Consider the following 24,457-nt stretch of genomic DNA (forward strand, 5'->3'; position numbering starts at 1 on the left):
CTTACTCCTGTTGCTTTTGCTACATAAGCTCTCAGCACACGGGCAGCAAGAGATGACGGGCTGGGCTTCTTGTAGTGCCCGGAATCTAAATCAGAGGGTAAGTCCATGTGTCTACCAGGAATTCCCATCCTCCCCAGAGGCAGCAAGAACACAGTGCTAACAGCAGCACGTCTCACTGTACTGAGTCATGGAGGGCCAGGGGGAGTTCTGCACCCTCCCCTCCTCCAGTCCCTGAGGAGCCCAGGGCCATTAAGGGTCTGGCTTCTAGTTATGAAAGAGGAAGGCAGATCAGGAAGAGGAGGAAGGGCGGGGGCTGCATTCCAGGAAGACAGGGTCACTCTTACCAAACCAAGCCTGTTGCTCTCCCTGTACTTCGATGGCTAGGCCAAAATCAGCCAGCTTGACTGCGGCACCCTTGCATTTACTCGCCAGCAGGAGGTTCTCAGGCTGTATAAGGAAGACAGAGAACCTCGTGAGGCACCCACCCCACAGCCCAGAGGGAGCCTAGTTTGGGCCTCGCAGTACTACCATCTGGCACCAGGTGGCGCCAATGCTTCACAAGCAAGAGGCAAAGGGGGAACCTGGGTAGTACCTTCAGGTCCCGGTGGACAATGTCATGCTGGTGGATATGGTTAACACTCTCCAGAATCTGATGTATACAGTGGCTGCAAAAGCAGAAGAAAGGTCAGTTCAGGGTTAAACCATCCATGACCACACGCTGTGGACAAAAGCACTTATCTCTGGGTCAGGGATTCACAGAGAATCACTCAATGAGGAGCTAGAACCTTGGACTTTGGACATCATCTGTTCAACCTACTTTATAGAAGAGGAAACTGAGGCCCAAGCAGATTAGGTGGTTTTTCCAGGCTCTCCTGCTAGATAATGGCAGAGGGCAGACTAGAACAGGGTCCACCATGCCTCCTTAGACTGTAAAGGCCCAACATATTCAATTGGTTTCCAAGAAACTGGGGGACATCTCAGACTCCTGAGAAAGAGAGACCATCCAACTCCTTCCTTGTTTCTCTTCCCTGCTATGGTAACTCTGTTCTTAGAGAAGAGGCTTGTGGTAGCAACTCAGGAAGGATAGTCCAACTTATTAGCTTAAGTCGTTTCGGGGGTGGGTACACTCATTCTTTCATTTAAATGTTTATCGAGCACCTACAGGCACTATGCTTGGTACCACATCAGCTGTAAAGATGACCCAGTGCCTGCCCTGAAGTTTATCATCTAGTAGAGGAGATAAAACAAGTACACAGGCACCATCAAGAAACAAGGTACTAAAGAGGGTTCCAAACAGGCACCTGAGGAGCATTTCTGATCATGATTTTTCATAGAAAAAGACAAACTAGAGTCACATTCAGCTGCTGATTCGTGAATCCACCTTCCAAACCATCCTGCCACACTTGCAGTCAAACTCCTGGTGGGGTGTACTGGCAGTCTAGAGCACTGGTGAAAACTGGGGGATGATTATGGCCCCCAGAGGACATCTGGCAATGCCTGGAGACATTGCTGGTTGTCACAACTGAGAGGGACAGTGCTACTGGCATCTAGCAGGTAGATGGTTCTAAACCTACAATGCACAGGAGGGGCCCTAACGACAAAAAATTATCTGGCCCAAATGTCAGTAGCGCTGAGGCTGAGGAACCCTGGCCTAGAGAATGGAGCAGGTACTACCAAGTGTCTGCTGAGCTGGTGACCTGGACTTATTTTTCCTTCCTTTAAAAGCTGATGCTGGGGCTTCCACAAGAGCCAAAGGGTCTTGCTGGGCTCCTGGAGGCTGAGGCTCAGGCCTCCCTATAGGACACAGCCCAAGAGTAGGCCAAAGAGACTTTAAGACTGAGCTGAAGAGGCGAGTCTCCACAGAAATATATAATTAGAACAGAGGCAAGCTAGCAGGGAGAGCCTTCTGGCCAAAAATGGCAAAAGTGCGAACTGTCCCAGCAGAGCCAGGCCAAGCCCACTGGTACAGTCACCCGCCCCGGCCCCCCCCTCCTCCCCGCCAGGCTCCCTGAGCTATCACTGCCTCCTCCCGCCCAGAGCCTGGTCCTCCCCTGCTGGCACTGGAATTCATCTCCCACTTGAGAATTTTTCCTGAGGCTGAAGCATCTGAGGTTGATCAGCAAACAATGGCCTCTCAGGGTTGAGAAATCTGTGAGGAAGCTGTGCTCCCCCACCCTCCAGAGGCAGCCAGAGCTGCCACATAGGCCTGAGAAGCTGCAGGCAGGATGATCAAAATCAGGTTGTAAGGACATCACCCGAGAGAAAACTCAGGGCGGGGGAGGAGCCGAGGAAGGAAAGGCAGGCCAAACAAGCGCCCCAGAGCTGCGGTGTGGGAGGAATTCTGCTGTGTCACACGGAGGAGCTGCCAGGGTTTCCTGGAGGGCTGGGGGCTGAAGGGTATGGCTGAGGAATGGTCCTCTAGCCTGTGGAGCCTCACATGGGGGCTGGTGATGGTGGTCAAGACACAAGGTGATTCAGGTTGAAATCTCCCAGGAAGGGTTCCCCGGTTGGATTATTAACCCAGACATTTACACTCCTTTGGGACACAAACCATGTTTTCTCCATCTCTGGATCATCCCCAGGATGCCTCATTATGCAGTAGGATTTGTCAAAAGAAAGAAGCAGGGATAGGGAGGGTCCTTGGGCCCTTGTGAGTAGGCGGTGGTGCAAAGAAAAGGTATTTCTGGTGTGACGGCGTAAAGGAGATATGTAAGAGCTTTGCAAAAAACTGATCTGGGAGTGCTGAATTATTAACTCCTAACAATACCCACGGAATGTAGCCTGAGTCCAGCTCTACAGAATCCTTGTCCAGATAAGAGCTCTTCTGATCTCCCCCAAAGATGATTCAAATAGGCAGGACGCCTGGCCCCCAGGGCCCTCATCTCACCTGGCATCAGCTTCACTGTAGTATTCTCTGGCCACAATGTCTTCAAACAGCTCCCCACCGGTAACACTGCAACCAACAGAGAGTGTCAGAGGAGGCAGGTCAGGTGTCCAACCCCAGCATCCAACAGGTAACAGGTCACACTGTACAACAGCTTTAGAGAAGTGTCAGCTCTACATGCATTTTGTCTGAGAGCCCAGAGCACGCCAGTCCTTCAATGACATGGAGCTTCTCCTTGGGACAACATGGGCCCTCCCTTCCCCCTGCACATTTCTGTTTCTGTAACCTATAGATTAGCTAATACTCTGGTAAAGATGAATATACAGGCATCTAAGAGAAAATAATCAACCTACTCAAACAGTCATAGCTTTATTTGAGACCAATCTGAATACGAAGATAAAGCTGCCCAAGAATGACAGACCTACCACTGAAGTTGAAGAATAATGAGACCAAGGACACAGAGACCCAACCCGGAAAATACCAAAGAGGCATTTCTAGGAGGTGAAGAGCCACTTTTAAGAAATTAAACCGTAACCAAAGTGGAGGAGAGACCAATGGGAGCCTAGTTTATGACTAATAAAAGGTACCTTCAATTTCCCAGAATTTTTAAGGTCATGCAAAGACCTATGTTCTATTTCTCCACTAAGGACAACACACCAAGAAACAAGAAAAAAGCATCTGCACAAGGTGTGCTGCTGAACAGAAATGCAAGAGCAATGCCATCCCGGGGTTCAGAGCCCGGGGGAGATACTGAGTGAGCAAGGAGACCCTCGGCAACCTGCCCATTACCAGAGGAAGTTCAAAATCAAACCCCTCTCCATGGGCAAAGGAGGGGGACCCTCGGCAGAGGCTGAAGACCCAGTTTAGGCCTTTTTTCCAAGCCTTCCTCTTGAGCCGGCTGGAGGGAAAGGCCCCCACACCCTCAGAAAGCGGCACTTACAGGTCAAACACGAGGTAGTGAAACCCTTCTTCAGAAATACTGTCATGGAGGCGTACTGCAAGAGAGGAGATGGGGACAGAGATTAACAGAGAGAAAACCTGGAAATCCTACTCCTCTCCTCCTTGGCCACCCCAGCCCTGCCCCGTCCTGTCAGCCCCACAGGCTCTCTCCTGAGAATGGGCAGACGCCCAGCAGCCCCAGTCCAAGGCAACATGGCCACAAAGCAGAGACGACCAGACCCCAGGTCCAGCGCTCTGGTTGCCACCTCAGACTGCCTACAATGTAGGCGAGAGACAGAAGCTTTGTGGCTAAGAAGTAAGATAGGACGGAGAAAAGCAAGAACCTTCTTCCCAGAGGGGGCTGGTCCCAGAGAAGGTAGTCCTGGGATATGACACGTGAGGGTGCAACGCAAAGCGAGCAGCACCGAGAGACACAGACTGCAGGGGGACAGAGAATGACAAGATGGGAGAACCTGAGAGCCTGGAGTAGATGGGAGCAGAAGAATTAGAGGGAGGGGAAGAAGTGGGAAAGGCAGAGCCCAGCAGGGAGGCGCGTGTAGGGAGGATGACGGATGGTGAGCACGGGAGGCAACACACAGATTCAGGCGACGACAACAATAACCATTTATTAAGTGCTCACTACGTGCCAGGCCTTGTATTAGGCTCTTTGCGTACATTACTTATGCTACAAGCATTTACTGAGTGACTACTGGGTGTTGGACCCTGTGGTAGATGGCGGGATTTAGGAAGGACACAGTACTGGCCTTCAAGGAGTTTATTATTCCTGATGACCACCCCGAGATAAGTATTACTCCCATTCCACAGATGAGGACACTGGACGCTCAGGGACATACAGTATCTTGCCAAAGGCCAAAGATGTAGTGGGTCCAAATGTGAACCCAGCTCTTTCTGACTCCAAAGACTGGTCCATATCACTGTTTCCTATAAGAAATGTGGAGTAGCCCACATACCCCGGCAACAAAGCAATGGAGCCCGGAGAGAAACCACTCACGAATGTGCCTACAACAGCATCAAAGACGGCTCCGAGAGGCTACTGCATGTAGCTGCAGTGAAGGCTGCAAGAAAAGGCTGATGAGCAGAATCCCTTCCCACTCCCCACCTCCAGAGCTGGTGAGCAAAAGCTCAACCTAATGTCTTCTGAAGTCTCCTCTTCAAGCCTGTGCCCACAAAGCCACCTCGGGGTTAAATGCCAACCCCTGAGCATCATTCTAATGCAAACACAACTTTGTTTTGGCCAACCATCCTAGCTGCTCCTGTCCCTTCCCTCACCTGCACTCTCTTGATGGGGAGCCTATGTTCCAAAGGGCTTCTTCTGTTTGACCTTCACTCCATCCCTCAGCAGTTCCAGGAGCACCTTGCAGAACACTTCAAGAATGGCCTGACACCAAACCAACCAGTGAAGTTCTTGGATACAAAGAAATCACAGTGTCTCTTCCATGTCCGGCCCCAACCAGCTCAAATGACAACTACCGTTTCCAGTGTGAGAGCGTTTCATCAGGGCTGAGGCACTTTCCTACGTACCCTTCCCACCAAAGCAAGATCAGCCGAACGTAAAATATAGGCACTCGGCCATCACTAGAGCCCTGTGGTTTTCCTCACTTGATAAATGAGGACTCGGGCCTGCCAGGGCTAGAACCGGGGCCTGACAATTGTTTATACTTCATATTGCCAACCTTACTAGATCTGATCTGTTTACTCACCCTAAAATTCCCCCAGAACTCAGTATTTCTGCAATTTACCGATGGGATCAAAGGCAGGTGGTACTTCTAAAACCCCTCCTCCTCAAATGATTCTCTCCTATACTCGGGCACATAAGCTCCTACTTCTCTAGGCCTGTGGGGGACATAAGGAAGGAGCCATAGCCAAACCCTGCCTCCCTTCCACCCTAACTGAGCCAGGCACGCTCAAGCGAGCTCCCCCAAAGCCCTGCCACCCTCCCTTCTCACTTGTGGGTCTCTGGCGGGAGTTGGTGTCTCATGCTGAGTCCTGCTGCAGCTGCTGCTCCCTTGCTTCCAAGAGGACTTTCCATTTAATTAAAAATTTGCTACTAAAAAGTATTCAAGTGTGTAATACAAATAATCCCCTGGAAATCAGCTGTCCCAGAAGCTAAAGACCAGCTTCATTAGGGAGGTGACCAACAGCAGCAGGATGATGCACTAACAGGGCAGCAGGTACGATGCTAACAGCCACTCCCAGGGGAGTCCTGCCGCCTGGCCCTGCCTCCCCAGGATCCCTGCCCCCAGACCCACCCCCCGAACCCAGCACAGCAGGGCTGAGAACAGGGCAAAAAGGGCAGGCACCCATGCCTCTGCCCAGACAGGGAGTCACTGGAACTTGCCCTTCTCCAGAAAGGCCACACACGGAGCCCAGGTGGGAGGAAGCTGGGAGGGGAATCAGAAGAGCAGAGCAGCAAAGGAAGACTAATCCTCCCAGGCCACCCAACCCAGAGAATGGCTTTGATGTGTGTCTCAGAGCATGGCAACCACCAAGACGAGGAGGGACAGGTGTGGAAGGCTCCATCGCTGAGCCAGACGGCTATCTTTTTGTTTCCATTTGTAAAGAAAATTAACACAGGACTGAGAACAAGACAAGAAACGTGAATGCACCACTCTAACTGCCAACCTAGCAGATTCTTGATATTAATGATCCAAATTACAATACCTAACTCTTAGTTGAGCTGTTTCAATGTGCTCGGCATTGTGCCAAGTGCTTTTACACACGTTATTTGACTGAACCCTTGCGTTAGCTCTGTTGGGTAGGTACTTCTATCACCTCCATCTAACAGGACAGGAAACGGTGGCTCCAAAAGAAACTCACCCAAAGTTATAATGAGAGGCAGAGCTGAGACTTGAGGACACAGCAAACTGACAGCAAGATCCCTGATTTTGTGGAACTGCCTGCCAGGGAGTCACTTTCTCCATCCTCTTAGGCAAAGGAGCTCCAACCTGTCCCCACTAGCCCTGGCCATTCTGATTCACTCAGCAGTGTCCATTCAGCACCTCCCTGAAGCAGGCGTGACTGTACATGCCACGGACACAGCTGTAAACAAGGGAAACCCAGCTCTGCCACCGTGCAGCCTCTGGGGGATCGGGGAAGACGGGCTTTAAAGAAGCACTTACACAAATGCATAACCAAGCGGTACTGTGCTGAGGGCTGTCAGGGAGAAGTAAAGGATGCTATGGATGTATGGGGAAAAAAACAATCCAACACCCAGGCCATTCCACAGTCATGAGAGGGTACGAAGGCCAAGGAGGACCAGACCAACTCTAGACAGGAAGATCTGGAAAAGGAGTATGAAGCAGTTACTGCACTACAGTGATAAACCTAATTATTGTTCTTTACAAACTGTGGAAGGAAGAACAGGCCAAAAAAAACCCTCGATGTCTCATACCTTCAAGTACTGACAAAGCCACAACCCAAATTTTGTGGCTGTTTCCAATTCTTTAAAAGCCACCAACAGTATGCCACATTTTAACTAACAAACTTTGGTCAAAAAAGCACTGACAAAGTATCACTGTTCATGTCCATGGAAATAACACAGTGGGAAGGAGGTCCTGTCATCCCATGGGCTGGTGAGGGATGAACGCTGTCCTCCAGAAGCGGGTGGGCAGGGATTTGGGAGCTGCTCAGTTATGATCCAATGTTTCCTTCTCTTTCTTTACAACCGCTTTTGCTACACTTACTATTAGCTGTATGGACCCTGGGCCCAAGGTAAAACGCAGCCAGGCTTGAATAACTTGCGAACTGATTTGGGTCTGGGAGTCTAGGAGGGGTCACTTCTGGGAGCTGGAATCTCCATTTTCATCATTTCCATTTATTTCCTAGGCCTCCTTTGCTTGCTGAACCTTTTCAAAACAACTCCACGTAGAGGCACAGGTGACAAAACAGAGGCACAGGTGGGTGAAACCATGTGCCGAGGTCACAGCTAACCAGCAAATCCCAGATTCAAACCTAGAGGACTTGACTCTAAAGCCACAGACCTTTGCTTCTCCACGTGCAGTCCATGGATCAGCAGCGTGAGCATCAGCAGGAGATGTAAGGAAGCTCAGGTCCACCCCAGACCTACTGAATCAGAATCTGAATTTTAACACAATCCCTAAGTGATTCACGAGCACATGAAAGTTTGAGAAGTGCTGCTCTAAACCACAATGCTAGACTGTGATGAAACTGCTGGGGCAGCTCAGCACGAAGGAAGACAGAGTCTATTCATTAGAGGAATTTAGAGCAGAGAGCAAGCAGAGCACAGGTAGAAGACACTTCACTCAGACTTCAGATGATTAGCACTACTGCCGTTTCCTCCTCTCAACTCCACGCCTCCGGCCACTCTCCCAGGGCTGTTTCAGGTCCTGCAGGATGCCTGAGAACCAACAGGCTTCAAAAAAAAAAATAGACTTTACCTTTTAGAGCGATTTTGGGCTCATAGCAAAACTGAGAGTAAAGTACAGAGAGCTCCCACCTACCCCCTGTCCCCACACACGCACAGTGTCCCCCAACATCAACATCCCCACCGGAGCAGTACATTTGCTACAGCTGATAAGCCTACACTGACACATCATTATCGCCCAGAGTCCATGGTTTACATTAGGGTTCACTCTTCCAACAGGCTTTCAACTCCTGGGGCAGAATATCTATCAGGGAAAAAAACTGGGGGTGCCTGGCTCCTTGTACCAAATACCCTTCTGAATTCAAGTGCCTAAGGGTCTGACAATAACCAGAGGTGGACCATATGCTCTCTGCTCTCAGCTTCCTCAGTTCTGCACCACTCTTGGGCTGGTCCACTTGTATCCCTGAGGGACGGAGTTAGAGGCTAGAGCCAAAACAGCCACAGCTCTGAAGGATGGAGCAGTGCAGAGAGGAGATGAATACTGAAGTAAGGGGACCAAACTGCCTCCCCTTCTGCCACAAGCCAGGTCAGGCTCCATGGCAACCCCGCCTCCTGGACCTGCAGCTCCCCCACATCTCCAGGAGTCCTGGTTCCCACTGGACGCCAGATAGCCTGGCTAGCTCGCTCTGCCAGGACACGGTCCTGACTCACCCTTCCCTCCCCCTGCTCTTGACCCCAAAATAGGGCCTCAGACCAACACGCCCAGGATCTGGGAGCAGTCGTGAAACAGAAGCACAGTTCTAGGAGATCAGATGCTGACAAAGGGAGTGTGCCTTGCCTGGCCTTCCCTGGGTCCTGCTCCCTCCCGAACAGAGCAGATGGCTGGGGTACATGGTCACTCCATCTGCCTTAATTCTGAGCTGGGGTCAGGTGGTTAAAAAGAAAAAAAAGCCGGGGGGGGGGGGGGCGGCTACCAAACCAAGTAAAGTCTAAAAGGTCAAAAAGTATATATCTAATTTAAAAGAAAACATAAAAAGAAGGCTCGGGCATTACTCAGCTAGAATCCCAGTTTCATACTTGCCGATTGATTCTCGACTGTCTTCATCCTACCCTAACCCTGCTGTGGTCAACCACGCCCGTGTCGCAGGTAACGCAGACATGGTTCTGCCTCCTGCCTCATCTATCCCACCCCTTGTTCTCCTCCCTCCAGGAGGACAATTCATCATTGCTCTACAAGTTGGTCACCTGGGACATAAGGAAAGGAAGTTGCCGTCCGCAGACCCTGAGACCCGGGGCTGGAACACCAAAATGCTTCTGTGCTCATGGATGGCTTTAGTCACCCACGTTCTTTTTTCCTCCTACTCTGGAACTGCTAGGTCAGAGGTCTCAAGCTCACAAAGCCTAGAGGGACCAGGTAGGCAGTACAAACGTGAGATAACAGCAAAAACAGTGGCCAGCGGGCTGAAGGGGCAGCCACTGCCCAGCACCAGCTGATTCCAGCCACATAATGGATGTGGGCTCAGCAGAGCCAAACCTTCTGATTTGAAAGATTGGGAAACAGAATTTTTTTCAAAGTGTGAAATCTCGTTTTAAAATACTGGCAAACAATAAAAATATTTTTAAACCACTGAGCCGGCCAAACAAAACACGCCTGAGTTTGTGCCTGCTGTTTTAGCTGCTCCTCTCATCATTTCTCTTCTACCTAAGGCAACACTTTTGTCCCCACCGTCCTGTTTGCAGGTGAGGGTCTAACTTCAGAGAGCTCCGGTAGTTCCAAACCCAGGACTTGTGGGCTGAGAAGTGCTGGCTCCTTGGAAGACTGCACCAGGCAGAGCTGAGCACCAGCTATGCCAATCTGCTTCGGGTGTAATCCAAGCTGCTGATTGCCATCTATAAAGCCCTGCATGGTTACAGTTCTGGTTACCTCACAGCTCCTCTCCCCTTGGGCTGGAGTACAACCTCACTCTCCTACGTTAAGAGCTCCCGGTGAGCATTCCAGCCCGAGATCTGGGAAGCCGGAGGCTGAGTAGCTCTGGAGGAAGCATCGAGCTTCGGCAAGTCGCCTTACAGCCCCCAGCTGCCAACCCAGTGGAGTGGGAGGCCTCCAGGGCACTGTGGGAGCCCCGATATTGAGGCCGTGCCTGAGGAGCGCGGAAAACGTGTTGTCCTTTGTGATGATCACAGCTTTCAGGGAAAACCTAGGAGATGCTCCCTGCTCTGCCTCAAGTCAAGCCCGGGGCTTATGCCCAGACACTGCAGCCAGCCCAGTTTCTGTTCCCTCTGCAAGAAGCACCGAATTGGGGCCAGCGTTTTTGGCAAAGACTACTTCAGCTGAACAATGTAAAACGGAGCCGGAGTGGGTTGTGGCAGGCAAACCTCCTCGGCTTTACAACAACCAACAATGTGCTCCTCTCCCCCATGTCAGGGTGGGAGCAGGGAGAAATCCTCTTATTTTTCTCCTTCACCATCCAAGTGGCTCCTGCCATCCCATCTCCAGAGAAGCCAGGCGGGTGGGCAGCTTGCTTTCCCGGCTCCGGGGAATACAAACGGGAGCACCATGGAAACCCCCAGAGTGTGCACGACACCGCCAACAGGAACAAAACTTTTTCAAGTCCAGAAACAAAATCCGGACCCTTTTATGACGGCCATGGAAGGCCCCTGGTGAGGGATGCTGGCAGGCTACTAGCCCAGAGCCTCACACGCCGAGGACCTGGACCTCAGCCCAAAGACGGAAGGAGAGGGGAAGAAAGCGAGTCTGAAACATATTCTGATACCTCACTCCCAGCCCTGAGATGGCACCACAGGGATGGAGACACTTAGGTCTCTGAACTAGAACACCCCAGAATTCTGAGCAATACATGGCTGCTATCCTGCTTGGGCAAAAAAAGACACCAGGCAAAGGCCCAGGGACAGAAGTGGTTCCCTGCACAAAAACAGTGGATTTCTGTTCTCTCCAACTTCCACAAAATGCCCAAGAAATGCTCTATATAAGGGCACTTACCAATGTTTGGATGCTTCAAAAGTCGGCATATCCGGGCCTCACGTTCTAGTTTCTGGTGATCTAAGAGCAGAAGAGAGAAAACAAAAGCCATCAAACACCCATTCTATTTGTGGCCACCTGGCTATTCATATGCTTTCAATTCTTAGGCACCAACTATGCCCTTTTTACAATCTGCTGAATTAATACATCAGGTCACGGCAATTCTGGAGACAGGTATTAATGACAACCTTTTCCTGATGAAGTGCCTTAGGAAAGCTTCCCAAGTTAGCGAGTGGCAGAGCCAGGATATGAAGCCAGGTCTTTAACTAAAACTGTAGTGCTCTTTCCACCACAGCAGGGATTTCACTGGGCCAGTGTGTCCAGAATCCCTTCCTTGTTGGAAATACTAATAATAATGGCTAAGTTTTATTGAACACCTACTACAAGACCAGATATTGTGCTAGGAGTGCTGCATATATTCTCTAATACAGTCTTCATGGCAACCCTGAAACATAATGATGCTGACAATGAAGATGGTGATCATTTGAAAATAATAATAATACTAGCTAACACTTATTGAGAGCTTACTTCTACACCAGGCAGGTACATATTTTAATTTCGTCTCATAACAATGCTATGAGGTTGGTAGTATTATGATGCCTGTTTGGCAGAAATCCTGCTTCTCCCCAGGATCCTCTTGGCTGTCCACTGCTGGGAGCTCTGACCTCTTGGCACTCAGGCTCTGGGGTTACTCTGCTTTGGTGAAATGACCAGAATCCAAGAGCCCACAAATCTAAGCAAGCTGTGTTTGGTCAGTTCCTTCCCCAGGAAGGCAGAGCTCCAGGAAGTAGAAAGAGAGGCTGCTACTACTCAAAGCAAGGTGGCCTAGAAGCCCTGCCCACCCTACCCCCCATCTCTACTTGCTGGAATCCTGCCAAAGTCACCTGCTCACAGAGTCTTCCCTGTTCCTCATGGTAGTCTGTGACTTCTCTCCCCATGACCCACCCCCATCTCCCACAGCACCTCTTATAATTCTCACATCACACATTAAATCACACATTAAATCTTTCGGTCACAAGCTTTTCAAAGGGTGGGATCTCTCTGCGTGATGCTTCCTAGAGTTCCTTCCATATCAGAGGCTTAATAACGGTTTGTCAATAACATTGACAGTAGTAGTAAAAACTATTATTTACGAAGCATTTACTATATGCCAGGCAGAGGCACGGATTATCTTATTTCACCCTCACAGAAACCCCGTGAAGTGGAGGATCTGATTAGTTCCACTACATTGTAAAGGAGGAAACTGAGGCTTAAAAGGTTCAAGTAACCTGGCCAAGGTCCCACAGACAGGCAGTGGATACAGGTGGTCCGAGCCTAGAGCCCTCTTTCTCATTGCTATGATGTGATGACAAGATAAAGAAAAGTGAGAGTATTAAGTAAAGACTCCAGGCTTTGGGGGGCATAGTCCAGTTCACCTCAACTTCCCCAGGTCCAGGCAGGTACCTTCCCATCCATAGCTGCCAAGCAATTCCCACCTCCCTTGGTAGGGGCTTCTGCCCATCCACCTCTACCTAAATAGCAAAGAGCCTCTGTAAAGCCTCCCATGACCCTCACAACCATCTTACCAGGCAGGTGCATTGATTATCCCATTTCACAGATGATAAAACAGGCCCAGAGAAGTTAAATAACTTGCCTGAGATCCTACAGCAGGAAAGGGATAGAACTGTGATTTCAAGCCCAGGCCTGCCTGAGATAATGTACGGATTAGAGATGAGAAGGAATTCATATTTACTGTTTCACCAACCACCCTCAGCTTTGTCCTAAACTTTCCCTCTAGGGACAGCTCTGCTTTGTGGAAGAAGGACGTGGGGACAGGCAGAGATTAGTTCCTGCTGCCCAGCTAATCCATCCCAGCTGTCCAAAGATCTGGGTCAGGCCTTCCTTCCCATCCTCGAGTTCAGTATGACCACTGACCAGGATGCAGCTAGGAGAACTCCAGGTAACCCCACATTGCCTGGGATCCCTCAGGGCCAGGGACCTTCAGAAGGTAGGCAGTTGAGGAAGCAACACTAGCCCTGCCTAGTCCCCCTGCCCCCCCTGCAGGGGGCCTTGCTTCTTCCAGATCTTCCAGATCTGGCCAGAGGATGTCAGGGCAACCCCACCTTCCTTCCCATCCCTGGACGTGGGATGGCAGTACCAAGCTAGTCACCCTAAAGCTGAAGACCTACCAGCCCTCTCTCTGACCACTCACCTCACACCCTCCAACCCACAACTCTCGGGCTTGGCTGCCCGGGCAAGTGCGGGAGAACAGTATCTTGCAATGTGGAGGTGGCAGCTGAGGAGAAGGCCCAGAAGATTAATGTTTATCTCCTCCCTTAAGACTCTTACTGGCTAATAGTTACAGTTCCACAACAGCAACAGCACTAAAAATACGGGTGCTCTGGCACCCGTATTATCAGTGACTCAGAGTAAGAAGAGAAGAGACACAGAGTCACACTTCCAGCTCCTTGAAGGAGCTGCCCAGGGTCCAGAGGGTCCTAGATAGTCACTTAGTTCGACCCTAACTCCAAGGAGCTGAGCCCCATGTTCTGCCCAAGGCCTGTGTCTCCTCTGAACCTCGAGTCCTTGCTCTGATCCTTAGTCATGGAGTCTGGCCATGAACACATCAGCTTTGGAGTCAGAGAGCCCCAGACTGAGTCTCAGGGCCGCCATGTTGGGTGAGTTATTAAACCCATCTGAGACTCATTCATTCACTCAGAAAATATTTACTGAGGCCTACTATGTGACAGGCACTGCTCCAGATGCTGGGGATATGACAGTGAACAAAAGAGATAATAATCCCCACCCTCATCGAGCTGATATCCTAGAGGAGCTGAGGGGGAGGGACAGACAGTAACAACTGGATGGTACGTTAGATGTCGTGGTAAGTGCGATGGAGAAAAATAAAGCAGGGAAGCGGGAGAGTGGACACTTAAAATAGGTGGTCAGGGAACACCTCAGCAAGGAGGTGATGTTTGATTAGAACCCGAAGGAGGTGAGGTGAGAGAGTGAGCCAGGCACACAGCTTGGGAAAAAGTTTCCTCACTTCTAAAATGGAGGCAGCGATATTCGTGGATTAAATGATGTATTTGGGTAAACGCTCAGCACAGTGCCTGGCACACAGGGAGAGCCTCCTTTCCAAGGGCCCAGTGATAAGACAGACGAGACCTCCCAGGCTGGGCTTCTGCCCATGGCCATCACCAGAGACACGAGAGTCAGGCCCACTCTCCCTCAGCCTGGGCAGTCATGGGGTCCACAGCACAGCAACTGAGCCCTCCGACCTGGCTCCATCACAGCCTCCTGTTTGGGGGTGGCCCACTTGTGTCTAGAGCCTACAGGGAAAGGTTAACAACAGGGGCCCATCAGACAGAGGACAGCCCAGGAAACGCTGCTGCCCATGGGATCCCTGGTCTTCCTCGGCCTCAGCCTTGCTGGCTGTGGCACCCTGCCATCCCGAAGCTCTGCTCAATGAGCCGTGTGGTTTCTGCTTACCACGCTCTCCCTGACTCCTTACTCCTCGCACAGCCAGCCAGCACCCCACCTCTCCAGCTGTTGTCTCTTGTCCCTTTCCCCCCTCACTTCCGGTCCTGTTGTCCCCTCCAGGGCTGCTCCATGTCTGGGAAAAAGCAAAGGGCTCCACCCCAGCAGCAGTGGTGTTTGAGGAACAAGTAAGGTTTGAAGAGCATCTTTTCCAGATGCAAGGTCTGTCCTGTAAACTCGCATCCCCAGCCCCAAAAGGGCTAAGGCCACTGAACTGGCCTGGTCCACAGTAGTAGATCCAGTCCTGGCTTGGCATCCCAAGGTGATTAAACATCAGCCGGTGCTCTTGTCACAAAGGCAGCCTTCTCCCTTGAGACGCCCCCTCCTTCCAGTGACCACTGAGTTTGCCGTTCCTAGGGAACAGCCCAGACCTTCCAAGGCTGACCCTCTTCCCACCCACCTTTCAACTGGGCTCATCCCCACCCCCTCACACGGCCCAGCCCCCCCTTCCTGTTTGACAACGGCCACTTCCCGCTTTTGCACAGGGCCACTTCCTGCCTGCCTGTGAGCTACTGCCATGGAGAGACCCACCCCTGCCGGCCTTCAGCCCAGCTCCAACCATAGCCCTCTGCAAGGATTTCCCCTCAAGAGCAGAGGTGGCAACAGGCGCAGAAAGCAGAAGCGGCCGTTATCAAGATCCCGCTTCAGGCTTTCCTAACAGCCCACCCAGGGCAGAGCCAGGCCCTGGGACACAAGGATCCCTGGAGGCCTCACGTCTCCCGCTTTCTGCCCAAGTGCTTCAAGACTTGGTTCAGGTCACCACAAAGGCCGAATACCCTTGACAAGAAGGGCAGCAAGGAGTGACCAGATGCAGAAAAGAGGAAGCAGACAGTGAGGAGACGGTGCGTGGCAAAGGGGGGACAGAGCCCTAGAAACACCTCTCCCTTAGGACCCCAGGGGAGATGCCCACTCCAAATTCACTTCCCTTCCCCAACAGGATCGGGGCCCAGGGAGGGTCGTCCAGATTCTCCACAGCCCTGCAGAGACACGCTGGCTGATTTAGTGACATTTCTCTAAAACCATGAATGCCAGCACCAGCTTCAACTAAGATCCTACTGCCACCTAAACATACAACCCACTGTAAGTGGGAAAGGACACAGAGCCCTGCTCTGGCTATGGGGACTCTCCCCAAGTTCCAACCTCAATGACACCCCTGACTTTTCAAAGGGTATTTCAAAGGTCTGTGCCTGTGGCCCCAACATGGGTTAGGAAAAGCTTCCCAGAGCCTATCGAGTTCAGATGCTCGATGTGGGTCTCTCCTCTTGTTGCTCTTCCAAGTGCCCCCCTCCAGGCCCCCCATAGATATCGCTCCGAGGAGTATAAACAAGGGCAGCATAGGGATTTGGTGTCATAATCCACATTCCCCAGCTGCTTATAAACAGCCCCTGGCCTTGTGCACTGACTGGTGGGAATCCCAAGCCACAGTCTCACTGACCTTACCCTGACATTGTGATGCCACATCCCTTCCTCTGTGAATCTCACTCTAAAGGTGCAAAGTCCCCAGTTAAGAGCAAAGTCCGTGTATCATGTAAGAGCAGGGGCCATAGCTTCTAATTCCTTCACACCCATACACCAGGGAACTAGCTGAGGGCTGTGAATACAGTGAGACGGAGCCTGAAATGTGCCCACGTGAACTCCCGGGGCTCTGTCCTTTAACCTGGTGTCCGCCCCTTCTCTTCAGTCCTAACTCGAGCAGTTTTAACTGGGTGACACAAAGACCTGAGCCCTACTTTGGTCTCTGAATCTTAAGACAAGAGAAGCTTTAACTAAGGAGGAAAAGGAGGGAGGCACCAAGAAGTGCCCCATAGTGAAAGTCTCCCAAACCAGCTTGGACAGGGAAAATCCCCATGGGGTCACTAGCAAGCCCCAAGAAGGCAAAGCTCTGCCTCTGGACACTCTCAAGGGCCAGAACAGGGTCAGCTGCCGAGTTCTCCATGCCCCTGGCAGGGCTCTGGGTGCCTGCAGCCTTTGCCCACTGTTTTGGTGACATTTCCTTCATGGTAACCAGCCCCAAGTAAAACATCCCAGGAAGCAGCCCCTAAAAATAGCTCCTCCCAGGGCAGCAGCAAGCAGGGGGAGGGGAAAGAGAGGGAGGAGAAAAGAGGGGAGCAGATGGGAAGCTGCTGCTGCTGATAGAGCCCAGGAAGTATAGGTGGTGTTGGGGGGAAGTGGCTGGAAATATCCCCATCATAGAGCGGTCTCTACCCACAGAGGTGGTTACAGATGACAGCAAGACCTAGCCAGCCGAAAGGAGGGATTTGCTCCACTGGGCTTAGAGCTCTGGGCCTAGATGGAGAGGTATGGGGGTGATATATCAGGATTTATCACAGGAACAAAATATCCAGAATATGTGTTTTAAAGGGAAGAGTCAAAGGGTAAGTGAAGTCCATACTGCTTAAGGATGCTGGGATTTGAGCACTGGCAAAATCACTGGCATGCCTACATCTCAAAACAAACCAATCTTTTGTGTCTTGGTTTCCCCACTGGCTGTGGGACAGATCTGGCTGGCCAGGGGCAGAAGACAAAGGGCCTCTGCCGAGAGGCACTCAGAAGGTGCAAAGTGCCCATTTCTTCCTGTCACCACCCTTTTGGCACCCATGGGATCAGGCCCATGTCAGCCCGCCAAGGCTGTCCAGAGAGCAGCAAGCACAGAGATGGGGCAGAAGCCTGTCACACCCACTCCTCCCCTTCCCTGTCTCCAGCCTCAGCAGAGAATGGGGTCAGCCACTCACCTCTAGGGTTTCAGCACAGCCTCAAAGCTTGGAGCACAGCTCCTAACAAGGGACCAGAGCAAGCAGCAGGAAGAAGCAAGCAGCAGGGCTTCCCCTACTGCCACCTTGGATGGGACCACCTTCCAACCTCCATCTCCACCCTATGATGCCAGCACCCCAAGTCACTCTGGGAAGGGGTGCGAGGGCAGGGAGGCAGGCCAGTGTTGTGCGAGCTAAGTCACACAGCTCAAAGCATGACTGTGTGATGAAACTGGCCCTTAGCACAAAGAAGGGGCCTCCAGGCTGCTTCCTCATCTACCCAGGGAGAAGGGTCAGAGGAGCTCCTTCACTTATATACAAGTTGCCCATTTCTCTGTCAACAGAAATTGGTTTGTTTTATCCTCAGGAGGAAAGCACGGTTTTGGATCTAATATCTAATCTTCTTAAATGCTTCCTAAAGTCCCAGAGTCCCAGCGTTCCCATGCTGCATAGATTTCTCTTTCTTCTGCCCCTCCCTCATTGCTGTATCACCCTCCTCTCTCTTCATCCTTAACAGGAAAGTCTCACTTGGAGATACCACAGGGGACACAAATGTCATGGGGGCTACTCAGGCCAACACTAAGGGGGTGGAGACTTTTAGCTGGCACCACCCAAGGGGATCCTATTTCACTCCTCAGGGCCAGCTGGACCCAGAAAGGGACAGTCTTTGCCCTTCTGGTGGCCAACATGCGACAACTCCAGCCACTCAGCTTGCCACAGCCTTGGACACGAACTGACACCCCAAATTGGGGGCTCAGAAGCAGGCCTCTAATCACAGAACAGCCCATGAACACAGATGGCCACATACCGGCCAAGACACCACCTGAAGAAGGCTGGACTAAGGTGTGTCTGGTAAATCTCAGAGATCATGGCAACAGCAACTGTCACAGCTGTCGCTGATTTTAGACAGCATTTCTTAAAAGTGTGGCTCAGGGTCTACCTGCATGAAATTCACTAAGGCACTTGTTAAAAATGTAGATTCTGAGGCTACACCCTAGACCTCCTGAAGCAGAATCTCTGTGGATAGAGCCCAGGAATGTGCATTTTTAACCAGTCTTCAAGGTGATCCTCTTGAACACTAAAATTGAAAATTGCTGCTTAGAGGAAGTCCCAGCATTGCCCTATAAGGCTGTTTATGACACGGAAGGAAGATGATAAGCTGCACTGTCTTCCTATATCTCCCACCTGCTTTATTCTCCAAGCACAGGTCTTTAACCTCATCTGTCCTCCCCTACAGCTGTGTCAGGCCTACAGCCTGGCTCCATGGATGAGAAAGGGGGAACCCAAGCCAGCACCAGGGTACAAGGGATCCAGCAACTTGGCTATGAGTTTCCTGAGCGCCAAAGCCAAAAGGCAACCAGGCTGGTTACACAGTCCATTCACTCAACAAGTATAGGAGGCTCAATATGTATCAGGCACTTTGCTGTATCAATATGTATCCGGCCCCGCCCACACCAAAGTGAAAGAAACAGATATGGTTCCTACCGTTACCCTCCCAGGTCCTGGGGAAGGGGAAAGCTTTTGCTTGCATTTAGCTTCAACAGAAATTTCTTCACATGGGGTATACAGATTAAATAAAGAAATAAGCAAAGCAAGTGCTGTAACAGATTTCATAATATTGTTACCAACAGCACCTCTTAGTAAGGCTAAGTATCCCATCATAGTGAAAGCAATTGGAATTCAGATAAATGGTCCAAATAGAGAAGTTTCTTATGACGTGAACTGCTCCAAAGATAAATTCTGAACTATGTAGAGAAAAGAAAGGACCATTTGCCCTTCAACTGTAGCAATATGGGAAATGCTTTGGATATAAGCAAGAGTGGGATATAAAATGTTATGCTCTATGAGGTGAAAATCTATATGCATATGAATAAAGATAAGAAGAGAATATGAAGATTTAAAAATAAAAAAAGACATAAGGGCTCAGGCTTCTGGGGGAGGGGGTGCTCTTAAATCTTAAAATAACGACTTATCATTGCCATCACCTGGCCCACTAGCTCTGCATCCAAGCCTATTTTAAATGCCTCCTGCAGCCTAGCTGAGAGCTAAGCTTGGAACCACCGGCTCCCTTAAGAGCCCCAACTCTACACCTACTGCTGTTCCAAAGCAAATGGAGTGACGTTATGTGACTTCAAGTGACTCTACGTAGACAGGCCCGCAGACAACAACAGCGCTCAAGGCTCAGCCACGTGAACTCATGCCCATGGGATCCCTGGTCTTGTCGCACAGCCACCACCGTGGGCCCCCGAGGCCACCATGACAAGAAACAACAGAGCAAAAGAAGGATTCCCATCCAGAGCTGACCCCCCAGAAGACCAGGTGATCTCTCCCCATGCCTCCTGGGCCACCTTACCATGGATGCCAAGGAGGACCAGCCCGATATGCTCTTTTTCACTCGGCAGCACAGAGGATCACAAACAAGAAAGATAACAGGCAGAGAGACTCAGCAAACACAGCAAGCTCCTTCAGACCCTCATGGATGACCCTGGTGGGCCCACCACATTCCCAGACACAGAAATCCAACACCTGTGGAGCCCCAGACAGACAGACAGCGACGAGTGAAACCCAGCCCCAGCCGCTGCACCTTTATAAAATATACAGCGTAAATTGAGAGGCTTCAGGGAAGCCACGGCCTTCACTCCCTAACCCCATGGGCACCAGCCTAGTGGGCACTGGCCCAACCCTCCCCAGGAGCTCACACCCCCCACGTCCACACCTACAGCACAGCCCCTGGATGGCTCCCTCCATCTCCAAGACAACATCCTCCCACTCTCAACCTCCAAACAGTACGGGCACTTACATGTTCCTGAACTCTCTTGTTGGCATCTGTGCCTATCAACCAGGACCAGACCTCTGTCCCAGAGTTAACCTGGCACACAGGCCACGCAGCAGAGCCCCAGTTTTGGCATAACCATCTCGAGAGAGGGGGAGTTGCTGCCTAAAGCATATGATCTTACACAAGAATCTTCTTGAGGAGAAAAAAAATCAAGGAGAAATGAAACCTCATCCCATTTGGGCAGGGAAAGAAAGATATCAGCTGGGAAAGATGGGACACGGTTGAAAAAAGGTGAGGACTGGAAAGGGACATGATCACATCGGTTAGGGAAGTTCAGGTGGGTAGGGAAGGAGTAGAAAATGATGGCCCAAGGCAGGCAGCTCCACAAAGTCGCCACACCAGCTATCCTCATCCCAGAGTTCAGCTCCCAGCTGTCTCTCTCTCTCCCTCCCTCATCCCTGGGTCAGAGGACAGTGGTGCGATGAGGAAAGCAAAGCACTGCATCATTAACTGGAGACACCAGACACCAGCCCCATTTCTGATGCACCAGGGCTACGCTGTGTGGGCACGGGGAGGTATCCATTCTCAAACCGTCATCCCTGCCTGCGCCCTGCATCCTTGGCCAGAGGATGTCTGCCAAAGGGTCCAGCCCACCACACTGTCCCGCCTCCCCATGGAAGGAGGGCATCTGACTGCCCACATATCTCTATGGCAACCATCGCCTCCGACTCAAGGTACCCAGAGAGAAAGAAAACAAACAAATAAGTCAACTTAATAGCCAATGTAGAGGAACAGCAAGAGACAGGGGCTGGGAGGGAGACAGCAAGACAATCCCTGCTTGTGAGGATGGAGAGAGGCCCTCCCAGCCAGGAGGCAGACACAGCCCTGCTAAACAGGTCCCAGAATAATTGACATGATAGAAGCCCACTGTCATTTTATAGCTTCTCCAATGCTTAGGGACATCTATTACATCTCTTACCCCAGAGACGCCCAGGTCATTACTGGCCATGGCCCACATCTTCTCCAGGGCATCTGTCCTGGCTCCTAATATATTTATCGCATCCTATTGCCTAGTCTTAATTCCTTTCTATGAGTCTCATAACCTTTGTCTTGGTGCTACACCCTGCAGCTCTCGATGACCTGACCCATCCACATACCTCCATAGTCACCACACCTGTTCACAGAGCACTTCACACATTGTTGGGTCTATATACCTATCAGATGAGGTGAGTTTGGCAAGCACCCAATACAAGGTGCAGGGAGTGTAGGTTCAAGGTGTGAGAGACAGGGCCTGACCCTCCTGGCCTCAGGTACTTGGAAGGATCTCACAAGTTAGGCCCTCAGGCCTGGGCCTTCACAATTCTCAGATCCTGAGGCCAAGCTGCTTCCACTCCAACCAGGCCATTGAGATTTCCAGACCATGAGGCATCCGCCTCCACCCAGGACAGACTGCATCTGCTGTTGCTGCACCACCAACTTTGTAATTTGATCAAAAAAGCAATCAAGTTCATCTGGCAGGATTTGTTCCTGAGAAGCCCTCGACAGTAGCAGCCTCCCCTGATGTTTACAGATTCCCTTCCCTTGGGAGTCTGTTCTGCCGCCTGCTGGGCAGGGGGAGGCTGGATTTGTCAGAGCTGTTCACTTACTGCATTTTCATCTTAAGTCCCCACTGGGGCACAGGGATTCGGACAGCCCTGGAGTGGTTACCACTGCCCCAAACACAGACTCCAAATGACCCAAATGAAGAGCTAGCCACCCACCACTCCCCATATCCTCCACCTCCATAAAAACCAAACTCCTTTGAGCCTTCACAGACTACTCCTCCCAGTAGCAACCTACAACTCTTACATCTTCATTCTTTTCTACCTGTTCCCCATACAATTCCTTGCCTGGTTTCAAAGTCCACCCACCCTGAAATTCCAACGCTTCTCCAAGTGCTAAAACGAACAATCCCCAACTCCTGGAGCATCTTCAGAAGAATCCATAGCCCTTGGAGGCACCCTTGGGAGAGACCAAGATGGGGAATACTCACCCCGGGCAGATAATTTCTTGGTATTGATGATTTTTGCTGCATACTCCTGCGTGGAGGTTTTCTTCACACACCTGCGGACCACAGAGAAAGCACCCCTGGAGGGAGAAGGGGGGAAGAACTGGGAAACGGAGCAAACACACTTCAGGTCTGAGGACAGTGATGCTCCCAGCACTAGACCTTTAGTCAAAATCACACACACACACCAGCGTAGTACCCATCACCACCCAACATGGGGCAGAAGGATGTGGCCTCTGCAGGACACTCAACAGATGTGGGTGGAGGACCACCCTACTCCCACACCCACATCTAGTTCTGGGCGAAGCAACAGCCCTAACCTCAGGCTGTGCGTCAAGCTGGTGGCAGATGCGTAAAACACACACCTGCTGCATCTCACAGCCAGCCCTGCAGTCCCGGCCTAGAGGAGAAGGCAAGAGACCCTGCCCTCTTCTCAGCAGGAATAGTTGGGGGTAGGAGGAGAGATTAGAAAGAGGGTATAATCCCCTGAGAGAGAAATCTCCCTCAACCATGGGGGAAGGTGGGGAAAGTGAGGCTCAAATCCCCCTCACCCGGCTTCATCCCACTGCATCCTGGCTCAACTGACAGCAGGGAAAGAGAGGATCCAATTGTGGGTCTCAGACATCAACAGCTCCCCTTCCCCATGATATTTCCCTCTACGTCCGCGCCCCCCCCCCACCTGCCCAGTCCCCCAGGGGAGCTTCCACACTCCAGCTCTGGAAACATCTAGGGGGGCGGGCAGGGCGGGGGCTGCAGTGGCCGGGCTCGCCGCCGCGGGTGGGGGTGGGGGGGCTGGGGCTGCTGCAGCGGCCTGCTCAGTGCGGAGGGGAGGGGGATGCTGCGGCTGCGGCGCGCGGCTCCCGGGACCGCTGCAGGGATGGGGGGAGGGGACGGGGGTGCTGCAGCACTGCCCAGCAGCGGGGCTGGGTTCCTGGAAGCTGCACTAGCCGGGGGCGGGGCCGGGTACCAAACATCCCCCCACACCCGGGCACCGCAGCGGGGTTGGAGCTGCAGGGCCGGGGAGGGTCCTGAGTGCCAGGCGCGTGGGACATAGGACGGGATGCTGAATGAGCTCCTGAACTGAGTGGGAAGGGGGCAGCGAGCAGGTGGGGTCGGGATGGGGGGCGCCTGAAGGCTGCAGGAGGGGCGGGGCTGGGGGCGCCCAGGAGCGCTCCAGGGGCTGCAGTCCCGGCGGCAGCGCGGGGTGCAGCAGCCCGGGCAGCTGCTGCAGGGCTTGGAGGGCGCTGCGGGGCAGGGAGCTGGGGGCGACGGGGCCCCCGGAGGCGGCTGGCGGGAAAGGCTGGGGGTGGGGCGGGCCGAGGGGGCGCTGCAGCGGCTGGTGCAGGGCCGGGGGGCGGGGCGAGGAGCCGCATAGCGCCCAGGCGGCTGGGGCAGGGTGGGGGGGCCCCGGCGGGCGGCGGGCGAGCCGTACTTGCCGAGCTCCTCGAAGAGCTGGTAGTCGTCGGTGAAGCGGGTGCAGGTGGCGGTGGTGGCCATGCTGGCGGGCGGGCGGACGCGGCGGTGCAGCCCGCGCCGACGTCGGTGCACAGTCACCGCCGACCGGCCGAGGGAGCAAGAGGAGGAGACGGGGCTGAGCCCGGCAGCACCGCGAGACTTTACCGGGGAGAGCGAGGGAGGGAGGGACACCCCCGCGCCGCCCGCCCGCCCCGCCCCCAGCCCCGCCCGCCCCGCCCCCAGCCCCGCCAGCCCCCCCCCCCGCCCGGCCCCCGGCCCGCCCCCGGGGAGGGGCCTCCCACCGCCGGCCCCGCCCCGCCCAAGGGAGCCGCCTGGGCTGGGTCGAGCGCGCGGGGGAGCGAAGGGGAGGTGGGGGGTGGTCTCAGACCTGGGCCGCCCGGAGGGAGCTGAAAGGTTCGCGACCTGTGGGCTTGTCTCAGGGCGGACCCTACAAGTGCTCAGAACGTGCGTGCGAGTGTATGTGTGTGTTGGGAGTGTGTAGGGGTCTGGACCACCGAGTTTTCTGGTGAAGCTCCACACTCGAGTCCGGCGCACACGATGTGGAGAGAGGGCCAAGGTCAAAAAGCCCGTGTCACACTGCACACTCGGGAGACGCCCCCAGTCTGTGCAGAGCCAGCTCTCAGCAGCCTTCCCTCGGGAAGCTAACAGTCTAGACTTGTGTAAGCATCAGGGCCATTATTA

At 52.6% G+C, this 24,457-nt stretch overlaps 1 protein-coding gene across 32 annotated transcripts in view; it reads right to left on the reverse strand.

Moving 5' to 3' along the window:
- CAMK2G (calcium/calmodulin dependent protein kinase II gamma) overlaps positions 1–23,924 on the reverse strand; it is a 54,555-nt gene extending 30,631 nt beyond the window's left edge. For 8 of the 32 annotated variants that reach the window (XR_004346098.1, XR_004346103.1, XR_004346099.1 and 5 more), the window contains exons 1-7: positions 23,733–23,918; positions 22,286–22,380; positions 11,170–11,229; positions 3,825–3,879; positions 2,888–2,953; positions 593–665; positions 345–447 (exon numbers count right to left, since the gene is read on the reverse strand). Coding sequence is in view for 17 of the 32 variants with exons in the window: in XM_032607568.1 (XP_032463459.1) it covers positions 345–447; positions 593–665; positions 2,888–2,953; positions 3,825–3,879; positions 11,170–11,229; positions 22,286–22,380; positions 23,733–23,797 (517 nt within the window). In the remaining 15 variants the exon portion in view is untranslated. Of the gene's footprint in view, positions 1–344; positions 448–592; positions 666–2,887; positions 2,954–3,824; positions 3,880–11,169; positions 11,230–17,459; positions 17,585–22,285; positions 22,381–23,732 lie in introns of those variants that run through there. The other 24 variants (XR_004346104.1, XR_004346101.1, XR_004346102.1 and 21 more) reach the window with 12 other exon arrangements.
- Between the last annotated feature and the right edge of the window lie 533 nt (positions 23,925–24,457).

Source organism: Phocoena sinus, chromosome 16, assembly GCF_008692025.1.
Source record: "Phocoena sinus isolate mPhoSin1 chromosome 16, mPhoSin1.pri, whole genome shotgun sequence".
Lineage (NCBI taxonomy): Eukaryota > Metazoa > Chordata > Mammalia > Artiodactyla > Phocoenidae > Phocoena > Phocoena sinus.